At 45.1% G+C, this 19,579-nt stretch overlaps 1 protein-coding gene across 1 annotated transcript in view; it reads right to left on the bottom strand.

Moving 5' to 3' along the window:
- LOC140713758 (FYVE and coiled-coil domain-containing protein 1-like) overlaps positions 1-19,579 on the bottom strand; it is a 223,568-nt gene that overhangs the window by 92,549 nt on the left and 111,440 nt on the right. Inside the window, exon 14 of the mRNA XM_073024245.1 lies at positions 3,904-4,051. Coding sequence (XP_072880346.1) covers positions 3,904-4,051 — 148 coding nt within the window. The remainder of the gene's footprint in view (positions 1-3,903; positions 4,052-19,579) is intronic.

Genomic DNA, 19,579 nt, shown 5'->3' with positions numbered 1-19,579 from the left:
AAGCTTTCTAGCAGAGCCTAACAGGTTTTTATCCAGAATCTCTCTGTATTTAGAAGCAGTCATCATTCCATCATTCCTGACCAGATTTCCAGTCCCTGCTGCTGAAAAGTATCCCCATACCTGCACCATACTTTAGTAGGGATAGTGTTGCCTTGCCGATGTGCAGTATCACATTTACCACACACATACCGCATAGTGTAGAGGCCAGAAAGTTCCATCTTAGTCTCATCCAACCACAAAACCTTCTTCCACATCTTTACAGTATCTTCTAAGAGACATTTTACTAAGTCTTTCTGGGCAAGAATATGTTTTTTTTTTTTAGCCAGGGCTTCTTCTTTGCCACTCTTCCATAAATACCCTTGTTGTGCAAGGCCTTAGAGATTGTGGAGCCATGAACTTCATCTCTAGTTGCAGCCACTGACTTCTGCAGCTCCCTCAGAGAGACTGTTGGCTTCACAGTAGCCTCTCTTACAGAACAGTGGTTTAATATTTTTCCACCTTTTTACAATGGACTGCCCTGGGCTCAGAGATACAGTATGTCAGTGCCTTTGAGATGGTCTTCTACCCTTCCTCAGATTTGTGATTCTCTATTACCATTTCCCTGACTTGCCTTGAATGTTCTTTTGTCTTCATTTTGGTTTGATCTGTTGAAAATCTACAATACACTTGGACTTTTAGAGAGAGAGAGAGGGGGTATTTAAGACCATAAGATATAGGAGCAGAAGTATGCCATTCAACCCATCAAGTCTGTTCTGCCATTAGGCTGATACAATTCTTCTAGTCATCCCCACTCCCCTGCCTGCTCCCCATATGCTTTCATGCCCTGGCTAATCAAGAACCTATCTATCTCTGCCTTAAATTACATCAAAAGACTTGGCCTTCACAGCCGCTTGTGGCAACAAATTCCACCAATTTACCACCCCCTGACTAAAGTAATTTCTCTACATCTCTGTTCTAAATGGACATTCTTTAATCTTGAAGTTGTGCCCTCTTAACATTCAGGCCTTTTAACATTTGGAATGTTTCTATGAGATCCCCCCTCATTCTCCTGAACTCCAGGGAATACAGCCCCAGAGCTGCCACACGTTCCCCATACAGTAAATCTTTCATTCCTGGAATCATTGTCGTGAATCTTCTCTGAACCCTCTCCAATGTCAGTATATCTAGGGAGCAAAAATCTGCAGGCAATACTCCAAGGAAGGTTAATGGCGCCTGACAGCAGCTCCTTTGCTTGCATCTCCAGAAGCAGCTCTATTTCCATCTTTAATATCTTTGTTTTTCTCTTTCAGGGTTCTATTGAAGACCTTGACCTGGAGTTACACGCAGGCTTTGGTTCTTTGTGGGAATGGGACCTGTTCTCAGGGTTCCACGACTGGCCATTATTCGACATGCCAAGGGTTTTGCCTGAGAGTCTTGATTGTGTTCGGAAGCCTAGGATCTCGGGGCTCTGGAGACAGGCGGATCGAGGGTCGGTGTCATGGCAGGAGACTCGTGTCGTCGGGGAGGCCGGAAAATCTTTCACTGTGAGCCCTAAGACCAAGGTCTTCAGAAAAAGCAACAAAGCAGACTTTTTAACATTGTAAACCAGCGGGTTGTTGTTATGTCTCCCGCATGTAGGGAGAGAGAGAACCTGTGGTTTGTCGAATGTCGGATGATATGCAAAACCTTTGGGGTAACTTTGGTCTATGTCTTTGCTATTGCTTAGCACATGCTTGGGCTTGGTGACGGTACCGATGCGCTTTTTTTGCTGGTGAGGGGAGGGGGGGGGGGGGGAATCGTTGTCTGCTGCCACTTACGCATGGGATGGGGGAAATGAGGAGGGAATTTGTGGTTCTCACTTTTAACTGTTGCTCATTCTTTGGGGTATTTCTCTGTTTTTGTGGATGCTTGCAAAGAGAAAGTATTTCAGGATGTCTATTGTATACATTTCTCTGACATTAAATTGGACCTTTCAACCTTTGATGTATGGTCTCATGAGTGCCTTATAGAGCCTCAACATCACATCCTTGCTCTTAAATTCTATACCTCTAAAAATTAATGCCAACATTGCATTCGCCTTCTTCACCACCAACTCAACCTGCAGGTTAACCTTTAGGGTATCCTGCACAAGGACTCCCAAATCCCTTTGAATCTCTGCATTTTGAATTCTCTCCCCATCTAAATAATAGTCTGCCCATGTATTTCTTCCACCAAAGTGCATGACCATTTCCAACATTGTATTTCATTTGCCACTTCTTTGCACATTTCCCTAAACTATCTGAGTCTCCCTGCAGTTGATCCTCCAATTTTCTAGATCAACAAATTTGGTGAGTTGTTAACATAATATACAATATTGCACTTGTGCAATATTGCATTATAGCAGTGCTTATAAAGGGAATGAATACTTTTTCAGCCTCACAATTTTGGTTTTTAAGTTTTACTAAATTGTTGACAGATTTTGGAATTTTACTTTTGATTTGTAGATGAGCTCAAAAAACCCTACTTCAATATAAATAAAATTTAGAAAATGAGACAGTAGAATGTGAAAACAGCTGTGGGAGCTGAATACTTTTTCAAAGCACTGTATTTAACAGATTTCATACCAAATACTAGCAAGAAATTGATTTTCTTTTTGGTAAAAGTTGTACTTTTACTGATGTAGGCTCATGGAAACTGTGCTGGAAGTGAAGTACCCAAGGTTATGGTTATTTTATCGCCTAACTATAATTCATGTTTACCCTACTTGTCAGTTGTGCACATTACTTCTCAGTACATAACCTAGGTGAGATATTATTACATGTAGTTTATGTGAAAACACTAAAAATCTTATCTTCTCATTGACTAATTTGAGCCTTTATGAATTTTAAATATTTTCATATTTTCTCAGATGCAGTATTCTTCTTCAGTTGCTTGACTGAATATTTTTGAATCAGTTCAGAAGGAATATTTTATATTTACATCAACTATTATCTTGGTTTAACACATTGTACTTGCCTCATATACAAAATACTATCTTTTTTAAACCTTTCACAGGAAGGGTTGTACTTTATGCAGAAGTACTATTTTGGAATAACTAATTAAGTCTGTTTAACATGTGTTGGTAGTATAATGGTCCAAAGCACAAACACTTGCTATGAAGTCTTTGATAAGCATTCATGAAACACAGCCTAGAGGTTGTTAACAAATTGATGGTAAAATTAATTGTCATTCAGTATTATTTGCAGTGAAACTAAAAAAAAATCAGCAATTTCAGTGATTCTTGATGTGCATAACTTCAACTGAAAATACAAGTTTCTGTCAGTGATCCATTCTTCCTCCACAAGCTCTGCTGTAAACAACCTTTCCAACAAAATGAACCAAATACATATAAATTCACAAAAGCTTTACTGATGTACTAGTCTCACCTCTCAAAATCATGTGGTTCATTTCACATGATTTGTGGTATTTTGATGGCAGTTTAAGACATGACTTAATAAACTTTTAGACCTTAAATAATGAAGTTACTGGATACAAATTTTAACCCATTCATATAAAATCTCTCATAATTTTAAACATTTATATTTTATGTAAGTTTAGTATGAAATCTGTGTTTGTTTATGTTCCAGTCTTGTGCTATTCCATAAAATGTTCAAGTGCTAATAGCTGCCCAATGTCATTCCTTTTGTTGTCTATAAGTTATTTATTTTGACAGGTTACTTGACATGATCACATTATGCTAGAAATCCCCTCAACTGATGCCTGCAACAAATGACGTTTCAAAGGTTTTCATTATGAAGATCACCAGGCCTTCAATTGAAACAATCTTTAAGGCCAATGGCAAGTGATGTTGACAAATGACCAGTCCAGGACCAATTATTACAATACAATAGTGCTACAAAGTTGTTTTATTTGGCAAGAATGGTAAATTATGGGGCATTTACTTACAGAGATGGAGCATCTTGTAGTGTTGACTCTGGAAGATTAGAGCTAATTTGGTTTGTGAATTCCAAAGAACAATCATTATCTTCAATTTCATTGATCTCTTCATCCGTGATGATATCAAAAGCTGCATCATCTGGTTTGGTGAAACTTCCTGCAAGAGCCAAAACTGGAGTTAGCCTTAAATAAGCAAGCAATGGACTACGGCAGATTGTTAAGAACAGAAAAATGAGATGTGAAACCAAAAATAACCATCATATCTATTTCTTTCACAGAATATCATCCATTTGAGACTTCCAGCTTTAATATGACTGAAGAAAAATATAGATTCCTCCAGGATTGAAAGTTACACAGATTCTTAACACATTGAGTGAAGGCATTTCCATTATCATCATCATTTTCTTACCGAGACTATAATCTCTGGTTGCATACTTCCTATTCAAAGGAAATATTAGATACCAAACCTTGGCTTATTCCCACCTGTGAGAATCAAAATTTCCAGCTGAAATATTGTGATTGTCAAAGATTTCTTTGATATTAGTGTTTTTATATCTCCCCACTAAATCAAAAATGTTAGGTTATGCTTACACAAACCCAAACTCCTGCTCAGATTCCTTAATTTTACCTGCAGTTTTATCATCTCTGAACAATCCTACTGAAATTCTTTATCTACATGATCAATATTGCTCTACATTTCCATTTATAATTTCTCACTGCCTTCTAAATATGTTACATCCAAGAATAATTAGTTCCGAGTCATGCTCAATTCATTCTGGTCCTAACAATGACCACTTCACCTGACCCACTGACTTGAAAACCTGCTTTTTTTAAGCATTCAATGCTTTTTGTAACTAAGCTTTGTTGGCAGGGAAAATATTTACTGCCTCTCAGAGGCAACAGTCAGGAAATTCTCTGCTGTAATCTCAACCATCGGTGACAATGAAATCCATAGATTCACCACCCTCTGGCTTAGGAAATTTCTCTTCATCTCTGTTCTAAAAGGACATACTTGTATTCTGAGGTTTTGCCATCTGGTTCTGGACTCCCCCACTTTCAGAAATATTCTCTCTATATCCACTCCATCTAAGACTTATTCAATAGATTTCAATGAGATTCCTCCCCGCTTATTCTTCTAAACCCCGGCGAGTATGTGCCCAAAGCTATCAACTGCTCCTCATACGTTACCTCTTTCATTCCCGGGATCATTCTCGTGAACATCCTCTGGACCCTTTCAAATGCCAGCAGATCCTCACTAAGATTAGGGCCCAAAACTACTCACAATACTCCAAGTATGATCTGACTAATGCCTTATAAATCTTCAGCATTAAATCCTTGCTTTTACATTCTAGTATTCTTGAAATAAATGCTAAAATTGCATTTGCCTTGCATATCACTGACTCAACCCGCAAGTTAACCTTTATGGAATCCTGCACGACTGCTACAGGAAATGAATGGTGGATGAGTTACAAATCAAGTAGGCTGCTTTATCCTGACAGAGCCAGACACATTTACTAGGTACTGCGAATGTGTACCAGTATATGGTTCAAAAGCCGTGGAGTGTCAGATGAGGCAATTGTTGCCAGCTACTAAACCGCTGACCTACTTTTACAGTTACAATGTTCGCACAATGGTCTACTTAAGTTTCTGGTAAACTAGATGCTCTGATTATTTATTAAGACCCTTAAATAGGCAAAGCATAAAAGAATATTGTGAGCAATGGATTAAGTGAAGATGAGCAAAAGTATCAGCATGAACATGGTGAACCCAAAGACATATTTCTGTGCTATAGTCCCAATGACTTTATGATTCTATGTTAATGTTACGGCATTTGCAAGTGAATGGTAAGAGAATATGGCTAGACTCAACTTAGAGGAAATGATAATTGACTCTGCAATTCTGCGCCACTGATCAGTTTATGACTAAGTGTTATTGTGCTGTACACACGGATTGTTTCCTGAAGAGCTGCAGATGTATCTGAACATTGTGCAATTATCAGAAAACATCCCCAATTCTAACATTATACTGGAAGAAAGATAATTGATAAAGCAGCTGAAAATTATTGGACATAGGACACTACCTAAATGATGCATTGATGAGTGTGTAATTGATCTCTACCTTCAAACATTTTTCTGTCCCACAACCAGGTCAAATATTGCCTTAAAGTTAAAGTCTTACTTCTCCCATTCATTTCCTGCTTTCATCTTTGAACCAAGGAAAACCTCACAAAGCCAAAACTGTCTCTCAGTAATTGGTATTCAAAGCTGGCCATCAGATGGTTAAGTGCTCTTTGCTAACATTATCGACGATAATGCCATTATTTTTCTGATGATTGAGAACAGAATGATTGGGTATAGTTCTGTCTTACTTTATTGTGAAAGGCTCTTCTATGCGAATTTCCCAATAGGTACTAATAAATCGGAATATAAACTGAAAGTGCTTGAAGTGTTAGCTGGTCAGCTGTATCACTGATTAGAAACATAGAAAACCTACAGCACAATACAGGCCATTCAGCCCACAAAGCTGTGCCGAACATGTCCTTACCAAAGACATTACCTAGGGTTACCTATAGCCCTCTATTTTTCTAAGCTCCATGTACCTACCCAGGAGTCTCTTAAAAGACCCTATCGTATCCGCCCCCACTACCGTCGCCAGCAGCCCGTTCCACGCACTCACTACTCTCTTCTGAATTCCAGTCCAGTAACTTAACCACTACACTTCCATATAGGGTTATGATTGCATAAGAAATAATGCTCAGGAAGACAAGGTGAAGTGACCTTCTCACTTTGACCTCATCTTATTTTTCAGTCCCGACGAAGGGCCTTGGCCCGAAACATGGACTACTTGTTCAATTCCATAGATGCTGCCTGACCTGTTGAGTTCCTCCAGCATCTTGTGTGTTTTGCCTTGGACTTCCAGCATCTGCAGATTTTGTCATGTTTGTGAAGTGAAAAATATTTCGAACGTAGGTTTATATCGGACTATATGAGAGCAACAGAATTTCACATATGACAGGTAAATGGAAAATTTAATTATATAAAAACAATAACCAGAAGAAAGGAAATCTACAAATAAATCAGTAGCTAAGGACAGGACATATGACCATTGCTAATGTATGTGTTCTTTATACAAAAGAAACCAACTGAATTAATTGTAATGTGCATCTTGGAAAGTATAATATGGTAACCTATTGTAACACTTACCCAAAAGGCTGGTATATGTCTAGGGGAAAAGGAGATCCAGCCACTCACCAACCCCGCCTCCCGTACACGCAGGTGCTGTGAGAATCGCGTTTATGCCTCACGCCCTCAAACCCACAACAAATACCGGTATGAAATACACTTTAAAGAGTTTACTAAAATTAAAAGAGTATTAGGCAATACAATATATATATATATATACAAGAAAAAAACAAAAGGCGCCAACTTATCAAAGTTCAGTCAGTTTAGTGCACTCGTTGGAGCTCAACCAGCGAACCATTCGACCCCTCGTCGCTTGCCCCCCCGACTTCCACATCTTCCACCTCGGACTCCCGGTGGTCTTCCGAGCGCACGTCCTCCTTCCTCGGCGTCTCCCTCCCGACTCCCTTCACCCCCAAGCCCGCGCAACCCCTCCCCCAAGTTCCCAGCCTCACAAAACACAATAACATTCCCCATTGATTAACAAATGAATACAATTACCATATCAGCCATTCTAAAGCGAAACAACGGCGAGAGAAACATTTAACAGACAAAGAAACATTCCTACTCGTAACAAACCAAAGAAGCCCTTTTTAGTAACATACACAGGACATTGTACATTCTCTCCCCACCAGCAAATGTCATGCCCTCATGGCATTACTAGAGTTCCCCAAAGCTTCTTGCAACACACAAAACCCAACCCAGGTGCAGAAAGCAGTGACATAACTACCCAGAGCAGTAGAAATCACACTCGGTTCTCCTGGTACCACATATGTCAACCGCTCCGGGGGGGCGCCTAATCCTCTGAGATCTCCATACACCTTCTGCCCCACTGGGCTCCCTCTTCACCTGCGAACCCACTGTCTCGGACACCCCAGGTCTTCCTGACAGACCCTCACCCCCTTCCTCACGGGGGTCCTCCCTCACCTGAGATCTCTCCGGCTCACGCTCGGGCTCCACCTTCTCTCCCACCAATGTTGGCTGCCTCTCCATCTGACCCTCAAGACCTTCCCTCCTCTCACCCAATTCAGTATGGGAAGGGCCAGGAGCCTCCTCTCCTGGTACTGGAGCACCAGCAAATGGGAACAGGGGCCACTCATCTGAGTCGTCCTCTTCCAAATCAGTAGCCATTTCCGGGCGAGGGACCCGTCCCCGCTCTTCAGCAGCGGGCTCTTCCCTTTCTCTGTGCCCTCGCAGAGTCCTTGTACTGGGCGTAACCTCCCACTCTGGCTCCATATCCACCTGCACCGCTTGACCCAGCGGCAGCAGGTGATTCCGATGGAGTACCTTGATAGGCCCTTTCCCATCCTCAGGTTTCACCCGGTAAACTGGCAGGTTCGGCATCTGGCTCTCTATTACATAGGGGCTGGCCGCCCATCGATCTGCCAACTTGTGCTTACCAGGGAGTCCCAAATTCCGTAAAAGGACCCGGTCGCCCGGCAATAATTGAACAAACTTCACCTTTCAATCATACCGCATCTTATTCCTCTGATTTTGTTTGGTAGCTGCCGCCTCGGCCAACTCGTACGCCCTCTGTAACTCCCTCTTCATGTCGGACACATACTTTAGATGGGACTTCCCGGGTAATTCACCCACTTCACCCCCAAAACACAAGTCAATGGGCAACCTCGCTTCCCGCCCGAACATCAGATAATAGGGCGAATATCCTGTAGCATCATTGCGAGTACAATTGTAACAGTGAACCAATTGTCCAATATGACGACTCCACCTGCTTTTCTGCCCAATCTCCAGTGTCCCGAGCATATCCAACAGGGTCCGGTTGAACCTCTCTGGCTGCAGATCTCCCTGTGGGTAATAAGGGGTAGTCCTGGATTTCTCAACCCCAAGCATAGTCAGTAATTCATGGATAAGGCGGCTCTCAAAGTCCCGCCCCTGATCGCTATGGATTCGCCTGGGAAGGCCGTAATGAACAAAATACTTCTCCCATAACACCTTCGCCACTGTCGTCGCCTTCTGATCCTTAGTGGGAAGTGCCTGAGCATAGCGAGTGTAATGATCGGTGATGACTAAGACATTCGCGGTGTTGCTGGTGTCAGGCTCAATCGACAGAAAATCCATACATACCAGGTCCAGAGGTCCCGCACTCTGCAAGTGCGACAGTGGAGCCGCCAACGCGGGCAGGGTCTTCCTCCGGATGCAACGACTGCATCCCCTACAGTATTCTTCGACTTCCCCCCTCATCCGGGGCCAGTAGAACCGGTCTTTGAGTAATCCATAGGTCTTTTCCACCCCCAAGTGTCCGGAATCATCATGTAGGGCCTGGAGTACAGCCTGCCGATACTCCTCCGGCAGGACCTGTTGCCAACGGTGAGGTTGGTCCGGAGGTGCCGTTACCCGGTACAAGATTTGGTTCTTTAACTTCAACCGAGACCACTCCTTCAACAACAGGGGCACGAATGGGTGTTTCGCCTTCTCAGCCAACGCCCCATTCCCCCCTCTCGACCGCTCTCCACACTGTGCCAATGCCCGGGTCATTTTGCTGAGCAGCTGCCACTTCCCCCGGACTCAGTTCCGGCAACTGTTTAGTCCGCAGTGCGGTCAGGTCACAGTAAGCTAGGGGTATGGCGTCGTCAAAACCCCCCAAATGGTCCACGGCTCATTCCAGCCTCCCTCTTCCCTCGGCCTTCACGGTGATAGCAAACTGACACATCGCCTTCACTCCAAGGGCAGGGACACTCACCCACTCCTCTTCCCTCTCCTGTTCCCTGGCTCCCGACGAGACAAAGCATCCGCATCGACATTCTTGCTTCCGGGCCGGTACCTCAGGCTGAAATCATATACCCACAAGGCCGCCAGCGACCGATGTCCTGTGGCATCCAGCTTTGCCGAAGTCAAAATATAAGTGAGAGGATTGTTATCCGTTCGCACCTCAAACTTGGCTCCGTACAGGTAATCGCCCAACTTGTCCACCACCGCCCACTTCAGCGCCAGGAACTCCAACTTGTGAGTGGGATAGTTTCTCTCCGATGGCGACAAGCTTCGGCTGACAAAGGCTACCGGCCTCAATGCTTTGCCATGCTCCTGGTACAGAACAGCCCCGAGACCCTCTCGACTGGCATCCGTGTGCAGCACATATGGCTTCTGGGGATCGGCAAAAGCCAACACCGGGGCCTGGGTCAGTGCCCTTTTCAAAGATCAGAACGCCTCTTCACATTGATCATCCCATCTCGAGCCAAAAGGTTCCGCCGGGTTCCAGTATCCTCCAGCGTCCTGCCTCTGGTCCCCTGTCCTTTTCTTTCCCACCGGGGGATAGCCACACAACAGCTGAGTCAACGGGTGACACACTTTGGCGTATCCTTTCACAAATCGCCGGTAATACCCACAGAACCCCAAAAATGAGCGCAGAGCGCCCACTTTCTGGGGTCTCGGCCAGGTGGTCACGGCCTCTATCTTGGTTGAATCAGTAGCCACTCCCTCTCGCAAAATGATATGGCCAACGTAGCTAACCGACGACTTGCAGAACTGGCATTTGTCCAGGGAAAGCTTCAACCCTTCTTCATTAAGTCGGCCCAACACCTTCAACAGCCTCTCCTCATGTTCCTCCAAAGTCGATCCAAACACTATCAAATCGTCCAGGTACACCAGCACCTCTAACAGATTCATATCCCCCACAGTTCTCTCCATGAGCCTCTGGAAGGTGGCTGGGGCTCCCGATATGCCTTGGGGCATTCGTTCGAACTGAAAGAACCCCAGCGGGCAGATAAAAGCGGTCTTCTCTTTATCGCCCGCACTCATCGGGATCTGGTAATACCCACTTCTTAAATCCAGCACACTGAACCACTTCGCACTGCTCAGGCAGGCCAGCACATCCTCGACTCTTGGGACAGTATATTGATCAGGGACAGTTCACCGATTCAACGTCCTGTAGTCAACACACATGCGCACTCGCCCATTCTTCTTCCGTGCCACCACTATTGGGGACGCATAAGGACTTCGGGACTCAGCTATGATTCCGGCCTCCTTCAACTTGCACAAGTGCTGCCGCACGTCCTCAACATCTGCCGGAGCCAGCCGCCGGGATCTCTCTCGGAACGGGGTGTCCTCCGTCACCCGGATGGTGTGGCGAGTGCTTTTGGAGCAGCCCACATCAAACTCGCCCAGAGAAAAAACAGCTTCCATCTTCAGCATCTTCTCCACTAGCCTGAGTTTCCACTCCGGCGACACAGGGGAATCCCCGAAGTTAAAGACTTCAGCGGTCAGCTCCCTTCGATGCTCCGATCCCTCCCCGTTAGGGGTCCTCACTGGTGCGCTAGACATTACCGTCACCTGGAACAGATGTGCCAGCGGCATTCCCCTCTTAAAGGTGATTTCTCTTGCCGTGGTGTTCCTGACACTTATAGCTATACGCCTCGCATGTACCACCCCTGGTCTCTGCACTTCGGGCCTCACCAGCGCCCCCGCCGGAAATCGTGTCTCCCCTTCAAGATCGTCCGGGGCGTCTACTAACAGGGCTTCGCCCGTCGGCACTCCTGGGAATCTGGGGGTCCCCATCACTAGTGCTACCTCCCCGGGTCGGATCACCTTGGGCCTCGCCTGCGTACACCACACCGTCCCTTGTTTACACTCCGGGTCAAGTCCTAGGGAGGCAACCCCTTCTTCGAACACTGCTCGAAACACTGGATGCACCGAGAGGGTCTCCAGAAAGTCTTCCCCCGCTTTCTCCTTACAAGCTCCCAGGAGCCGTCGCACAACGGGGGAATTAGTCCCCACCAGGAGGGCAGCACCACCGGTTTCCACCGGGTCAGGACACACCAACACCAACGTCTCAATAGCTTCGGACACTCCCACATCGCCCTCCGATCTCACCTACAGGTACCCATCGTACGGGTAGTCACCCTCGCTCACACTCCAAATCTGCAGGGTGTCAAATGGGGTTACGGGCAAATGCTTTAGATATTGGTTGTAGAAAGACCAGTACAATAAGGTCACCTGCAATCCCGTATCCAGAACGGCTTTTGCGTAAACTCCCTCTATCCGTAGACCCACACTGGCACGGGGTCCTACCAGCCCATCCGAAATAGAGGCGTGGGCACCCGGTGGTCCCCTGGCTGATTTCTGGGAACGTGTTCCTCCAGAGGCTCCAGTCCGTTCCCTCACTGAGCCTCTCCTAAGTTTCCCGACACCTCCCCCTTCTTAGTCGCAGGGGGGTTTGTCCTCCGTGGAACTCCTTGTCTCTCACAATCCCACCTAAAGTGTCCCTCCTCTCCACAGCTATAGCACACCCTCGACCGCCCACAGTCCCGCCTGAAATGCCCCTCTTTCCCACAGTTAAAGCACACGCTGCCTGCCGCCCCTCCTCTCCCAGGACGACTCCCGCTCCCAACCCACTGCACTGGTCGCCCCTGAGAGTGGGTACCTCCCCTGTCCCTCCCCTCCAGAGGGGGTTCTCTACCCCCGGGTGGGTTGTCATTCCTCCACCCAGCCACCACTTCCTGTATCGCTGAGGATCGCTCCCATAGGCTCGCGCCCCCTTTTCGCCCCAACGCTCTCTCTTCCTCCCAGACCTCTCTAATCAGTGGCCCGAACGATGGAGGAGGGCCTTTCCTATAAGCCTGCCGGATAGTCCACGCCACCCTGTCCTCCTCCAGAGAGCCACTGAATAACTGACTCATCCTCACGCTAGCCACGTCAGGCGCCTTCACTACCCCCCGGCGCCGCAGCCCCGAGAGCATCCCCTCCATCCTAAATATGTACTCGGAGAGCTTTTCCCCTCTCCATTGTTCCAGGCATTGGAACTCTGCAAAAAGCAGCCAGGGTTCCCCTGACAACCCAAATGCTCCCTCCAAAACTTCTATACATTCCTCCATTGAGGCCCGAAACTTTTCAGCTTTCAACTCCAGGACTGTTTTGGCTGCTAAACCCCTCAAACTTCCCACCAATCGCTGCCTCTTCTCCTCCTCCGAGCCTGGCCACTCCTCTAACATCAAGGACGTATGCTCGATCCAGGTCTCATAGTCCACCTCCCCGTCCGGAGTCGGATTGGCTCCGGAGAACACCCCCAGCTTCAACCGTGGCCTCTCGGCCACTCCCACCAGGGAGTTAAGTGCGGCTGCCAGCTCCGAGGCGTCCCCACTACCTGGGGGGCGGGGCCTAGTCACGACTCCCTCCTCCTTCCTCCCTTTGCTAGTGCCGGCCACCTCTCCGGGGTTTTCCTCTAGCTCTAGCTCCTCCTCCGATGTCTTCTCCGCCTCATCCTCGGAGAAGGGGTGGAGCCCCCACAGCCCCTCCTCCCCCGGTACACTGACCGTCGCCGGCAGTTCCAACGTCATGACGTCAGCACTCGTACTAACCAACACCCAGCTAGACTCCATCTCTTTGCCACACCGTCTAGCTACCAATTCTACCTGCCCCATACCGTACACCAAACTTAACCCCCGCACTACCGCGTCTCCCGAAACTCGAAAATCCACTCCGCTCACTACGCATGCGTACTGTACCGGTACACCTTCAAATTCGCACCAGCGAACAATCTTATCTCTGTCCATCTCCGCTCACTACCTGCGCGATTCCACAGCCCCCTGACAATCCAATCCGGGACGAGCACCCCACAAATGTAACACTTACCCAAAAGGCTGGTATATGTCTAGGGGAAAAGGAGATCCAGCCACTCACCAACCCCGCCTCCCGTACACGCAGGTGCTGTGAGAATCGCGTTTATGCCTCGCACCCGCCAACAGTATCAAACCCACAACAAATACCGGTATGAAATACACTTTAAAGAGTTTACTAAAATTAAAAGAGTATTAGGCAATACAATATATATATATACAAGAAAAATACAAAAGGCGCCAACTTATCAAAGTTCAGTCAGTTTAGTGCACTCGTTGGAGCTCAACCAGCGAACCATTCGACCCCTCGTCGCTTCCCCCCCCCCCCCGACTTCCACGTCTTCCACCTCGGACTCCCGGTGGTCTTCCGAGCGCACGTCCTCCTTCCTCGGCGTCTCCCTCCCGACTCCCTTCACCCCAAGCCCGCGCAACCCCTCCCCCAAGTTCCCAGCCTCACAAAACACAATAACATTCCCCATTGATTAACAAATGAATACAATTACCATATCAGCCATTCTAAAGCGAAACAACGGCGAGAGAAACATTTAACAGACAAAGAAACATTCCTACTCGTAACAAACCAAAGAAGCCCTTTTTAGTAACATACACAGGACATTGTACACTATTATTGAGACATGCTGACATGATAATCAGGACTGAGAATTTCAGAAATGCAGAGATGAGATCGATAAGGAAGTAAAATTGTAGTAGGACAGCAAGGGAAGAAAAAGCAGCCAGTGGCAGCTTTGAGCTGAACCAGAAAGAATAATTAGCATAACAGTGATTATTGTTGTGCATATGGGCTGTGGTAGCAGTGGTCACAAAAGTTAAGGTGTTAGTGCAGCAGAGTGGTTATATTTGCGCTCTATTTGCTGTGGTCGAGGTTGAAGTACTGAGGCTTTGGTAAAGAGGTGGAGCAGAGATAAAATTAAATTAAAATTATTCTATTTTATTATTCACACTTTGTGCAGTGAGAATAGCAGTTAGGGCAGTGGCATGCTTTTCTTGTAGGACAGGGGAAGGGTGCCACACTGCAGCTCCACACTGCCCACAATAAGGAACCAGAACTGGACAAACTGGAGCTGAACGGATGATTATTCAAGATCTTGAGAGCAGTATAGATAAGACTTAGGGAAATAATATATACTTCTGTAACCCTGAAGACTCTATGAATTTGTAACGTTTGTAAAAGCTAATGTGACAAAATGGAGTCTATGAAATCCCAGGTTACTTTGCTGGTTTGCATGGGAAAAGTTACACAAGTCAATATGTTTTATGGGAGGAAGCTGCTTTTTTATGAGAGGCAATTTGTTTTATGGCCAGAGGGGATATTTCAACAACAGAGGTAAATAGGATAGACTTTCCAAAAGAATAAATGTCAGAACTAGATAAGATAAAGATAATGGAGGAATGTAATGGAACGTCCAAATTACTGTACTTTGTAAAAATAATTACCAAAGTGCTTTGGTTGAAACAGAAAATTGGAGCTATTTTTTCAGAAGAATCTTGGCTGGAATTATACCTCCCCTTGCAAGTGAAGTAATGAATGCATTAATAATGTGATCCACTCTTAAGTTTGTTTCTGTATGTTAGAAGACCTGGCTGAATGGTACATGACAGACCTTTAGCGAGGTGGTCACACCTACAGTGCAGCCTGCAGGTACCATAGTTGGTGATCACTGGGAAAGGGAAAGCATGTAAGCAGATAGTGCAGGATTCCCCAGGACATTCTCATCAAAATCTCCAAGAGGGCCAAAAACTTGTCGTAGGGTTTGGAAGCTTGCGTGCCTCAGTGACCCGGAGAGCTATGTTGGCTCGAGTCAGGGCTTTATGCTTTGGCTCTTGGTAGGTCAAAGGGTAGAGGGCAACTAAGAGTGATCCACCAGCCTTCAGGTTCAGGGCTAACATCCCTGACTAGTAAAACAAAATTGTTACAGAAACACCAGAGAAGGATCCTCTACATTTGAGTGTGATGATATTTCTGAATCTCCACAGGGAACATGGCAGGCACTTGTAAGGACCGATGGGAAGCTACTGACACAATGAAGGAAGTCCTAAGCACTGCCAGAGGTGGAGGACCTTCAATGTTTTCCTAAACGACTGTTGCATAACAGGCAGTAAGTAAATAGGTATTCTCAACAAAAATAAGTAGACTATTTTGGATACTGCTGGGGGTGGGTTGACCATTCAAGAGAAAATAATTTCCAAAAGTGGAATCGGATGCCGTAGTACTAAGGGAGTTCTGCCTCTAGAGATGCTATTCATTCTGCATGCAGTACATTTAGTCTCAAAAATAACTTCCTGGACTTCCGGTTAAGATGGCGGTAGCTTAAGTCGCTAAAACTATTGCTCCGCTCCATTTCATATTCCTGCATTTATTTCTTACTCTTCTTCCCACTATTGAAGTTGCTGGCTGCACAATGAGTGTATCTAAGCCTACTAAATTGGCAAAAAAAGACACTCCATCGAGAGCAACCTTGAGTGAAATTGTGTCGCTGTTAGAACAAACCCGACAAGATAAGTTTTCTCAATTTAGTTCGTTGGAACTGAAACTGGATAAAATCAACTCTTCACTGGAGAAACACACTCAACATTTATCACATGTTGAAGAAGCCACGGAGAAACTAGACCGTCGTTGTAAAGACCTGGAAAGAGTTTGCTCTACCCTAAAGGAGCATAATAGCAAGTTAACTCTTAAAGTTATGGACCTTGAAAGCAGGAGTAGACGCTAAAATCTTCGAATTCTCGGCTTGCCTGAGACTGTTGAAGGGGGATCTCATGTCGAATTTTTCTCAAACTTTCTATGTGAGACTTTTGGAAGCGAAATACTTTCCAGTCCTCCAGAGATTGTTCGAGCGCACCGTATCTTTACATCTCGCTCAGCGGAAGTTCTCTACGATCGTGGACTTCATCCGTCTCTCGCCTTTTGGAAAGATGTTTTTTTTAACTTTATCTTCTATATTAAATTGTCTTTTGGAACCAGATCCTTTGATTGCTCTTTTTGGTATTCTTCGAGACCCTGACAAGCATTTGACCCCGGCTAAACAATGAACATTGTCTTTTGCCTCTCTTCTAGCCAGACGAGCAGTACTCCTTAAATGGAGAGATGTAGTTCCCCCTACCCATGCTCAATGGCTTAGGGATATTATGTCTTGTTTAGATTTCGAAAAGATTCACTACTCACTTTCTAATTTGGACATAAAGTTCCATAGGGTGTGGGGATCTTTTCTCGAATATTTCCATAACTCTCACCTAGATTGACAGGTGTTTTTCTTTTTTCCCTTGATAATGGGACCCTACATTTCCAGCTTTTTTTTTCACTTTTGTTTTTTTTCTGATCAGGTAGCAGGCTGTCCCCCCCCCCCTTTTTTTTATTACAATATGTGGCTCTGGGGTAATAAAAGTGTATCTCATATAATGGTTGGCTTGGAGTTGGATAGGTGATGGATTGGGTGCTTTTCTTTCTTTTTCTTTTTTTTTCCTTTTTTACTATGGGTGACTTGCACATTTGTTAAGACATGTATTATTGTTATTTTTGTTTATATGGCAATGATCCTTCTATATATATTATTGATTTTCTTTTCTTCACTGTAGTTTGTAGAAAATTATAAATAAAATATTTTTTAAAAAATAACTTCCTGCTTGTAGCTGTTGTTTATATCATATCCTGCATGGGTTAATTTGGATTTTGACTTGGGGCAAGCAAGGTAGAAAAACATCCATTTCCATCCACACTTTATTTGCCCTTGAAACAGCAGTATCTGTGAGTCCTAATATTTGTAAACATTTAGTAGATGTATAATGAAGGAAGTATTATATTTATCATTCATCATTATTAAGCTATCATTTCACCATGAGTTTGCTCTAGTCTACAGCATAGCTATAGAATGTTGCATGTGTGCTTTACCTTGTTTAAAGCGATATTAGCATATTCAGGCACATGACGATTCTGTATGGAATTTAATACATGCTTTACTTAACTTTCTGCAGTTTCACAAAGTTATCTCATTAAATACGTACCAATTGATAAATTATAATGGCCATTCTCCCATGATTAGGCTAGAATTAAATTGGGGAATTGGTGGGCAGCGTAACTCAAAGGGTCAGAAGGGTCTAAGCTGCGCTGTATCTCAATAAATTAAATAAATCAATGAATAGACCCCGAAGAAAGCTTCTGGGTGATTTTTGAGAAGGTGTTTAACTCCTTGCCTAGCTTTAAACAGAAGGCACTGTGAGGGCAGTGGAGTGAAAGGATAACTCACCTTCAAAGACACTGCCACGGATTGGAGACACATCTGAATGCCAAAATGCCATACACTACAATATCAGCTTCCAATCCCAACAACGTCAATTACCCTGGAAATCAGGTCAGAATGTGGCGCATCGGTCGCGTCTTCACAACGCTCAGGCAAAACCGCGGTTAGCATAGCTGCAGCACAAGTCGACGCTAGAGCTGAAGCAGCAAGAATGAGAGCAGCATATGCTAAACGTGAAGCTGAAATGCTAATTGAAAATGCTTGTGTAAACATGGTGAAAGCATGCACAGACATGGAAGAAGCCAGTGTAGAAGCCACACAGTGTGCTCAAGGAAGAGTGTGAAGCAGAGGCTGCCTTAGGTGTATGAAGCAGCAGCTGACTTGGACAATGGTGGTCATCTCTCTGGGAAGGTGACTGAAGAACTGCAAGTCCTCTAATACAGCAGCAAGGTTGCTCAAAATCAAAGCAGCAGACAAAGATAGGAACCAGCTTCCTGGGCCACTTCACATCAAATTTTTCCCCAGTTCTCCTCCTGAACTTACATCCTCTGCTTCAGTTTCAAATCCAAAGAAAGATGAATGAATCCTCATTTAAGGGTCAAATTGAGAAATGCCCAAAGTCACCCAACTTGGAAACACATGGGTGTTCACCACTTAATGAGAGCACACGAGGACTGAATGATGCACCAAGAATGAAATCTCAACTTCTGAAAAAGTACAGTCAGTTAAATCTTAAGGACATAGCTGACAAGATCTCCCCCAACTGATTCTTCTGCTGAGATTCTCCTGTTACTTGGCAGACACCATCTGTGCAAATAAAGTACACAAACAGCTCAGTGGTCAGCACAACGCACCCTATGCCCAGTGACTGGACCTGAGCCGAGACACAGTGGGTGAAGCCTGCCTCTGTGGTGCACAGCAGACTAATGTCCTGGAGAATATGTGTGGCAGTGTGGAGATATGTAAGGTGCTTCTTCCCCCCGCTAGCCTGCACATCACCCTTAGGCAAGGTGTAGCAGCTGCTTAGCCCCTGATCAGGGTCATACGTGCAGCAGGTACATATCACAAGTGCTGGTTATACGATCACTGACACCAGAAAGACCACCTTTGTAGAGTATTGATAATAGCTGGGGTCACTTATCCTGTAAAAACACTGCCCAGAAGAAGGCAAAATTGCCAAGAACGATCATGCCTTCAAAGGATTCCTTTAGCTTAAGCTCTCTAATCAAATCTGGTTCATTACACAACACCCAGTCCAGAATTATCTTCCCCCTAGTGAATTCAACCACAAGATGCTCTAAAAAACCATCTCATAGGCCTTCTACAAATTCCCTCACTTGGGATGCAGCACCAAGTCGATTTTCCCAATCTACCTGAATATTGAAAATACCCCATGACCATCGTAACATTTTCCTTTTTACATGACTTTTCTATTTCCCATTGTAATTTTTATTCCATATACAGGTGGCCCCTATTTTTCGAACGTTCGCTTTACAACACTTTGCTGTTACATTAGTTACCTGCTTTTGCTAACAGAAGAATTTTCACTTTTACGAAAAAAGGCAGTGCACACCCCCGAGCAGCCAAGCTCCTCCCCCAGAACTGAATTCTAGCCACCATTGCTTAAGCACATTCCTGTGAGAATCTGTGCTTTATGTCGATTTATTTTGTGCATCCGTTA

Source organism: Hemitrygon akajei, chromosome 20 (genome assembly GCF_048418815.1).
Source record: "Hemitrygon akajei chromosome 20, sHemAka1.3, whole genome shotgun sequence".
NCBI classification, from domain to species: Eukaryota; Metazoa; Chordata; class Chondrichthyes; order Myliobatiformes; family Dasyatidae; genus Hemitrygon; species Hemitrygon akajei.
Note: the sequence above shows the minus strand (reverse complement) of the source record. Positions and strands in the feature narration are given on the sequence as shown.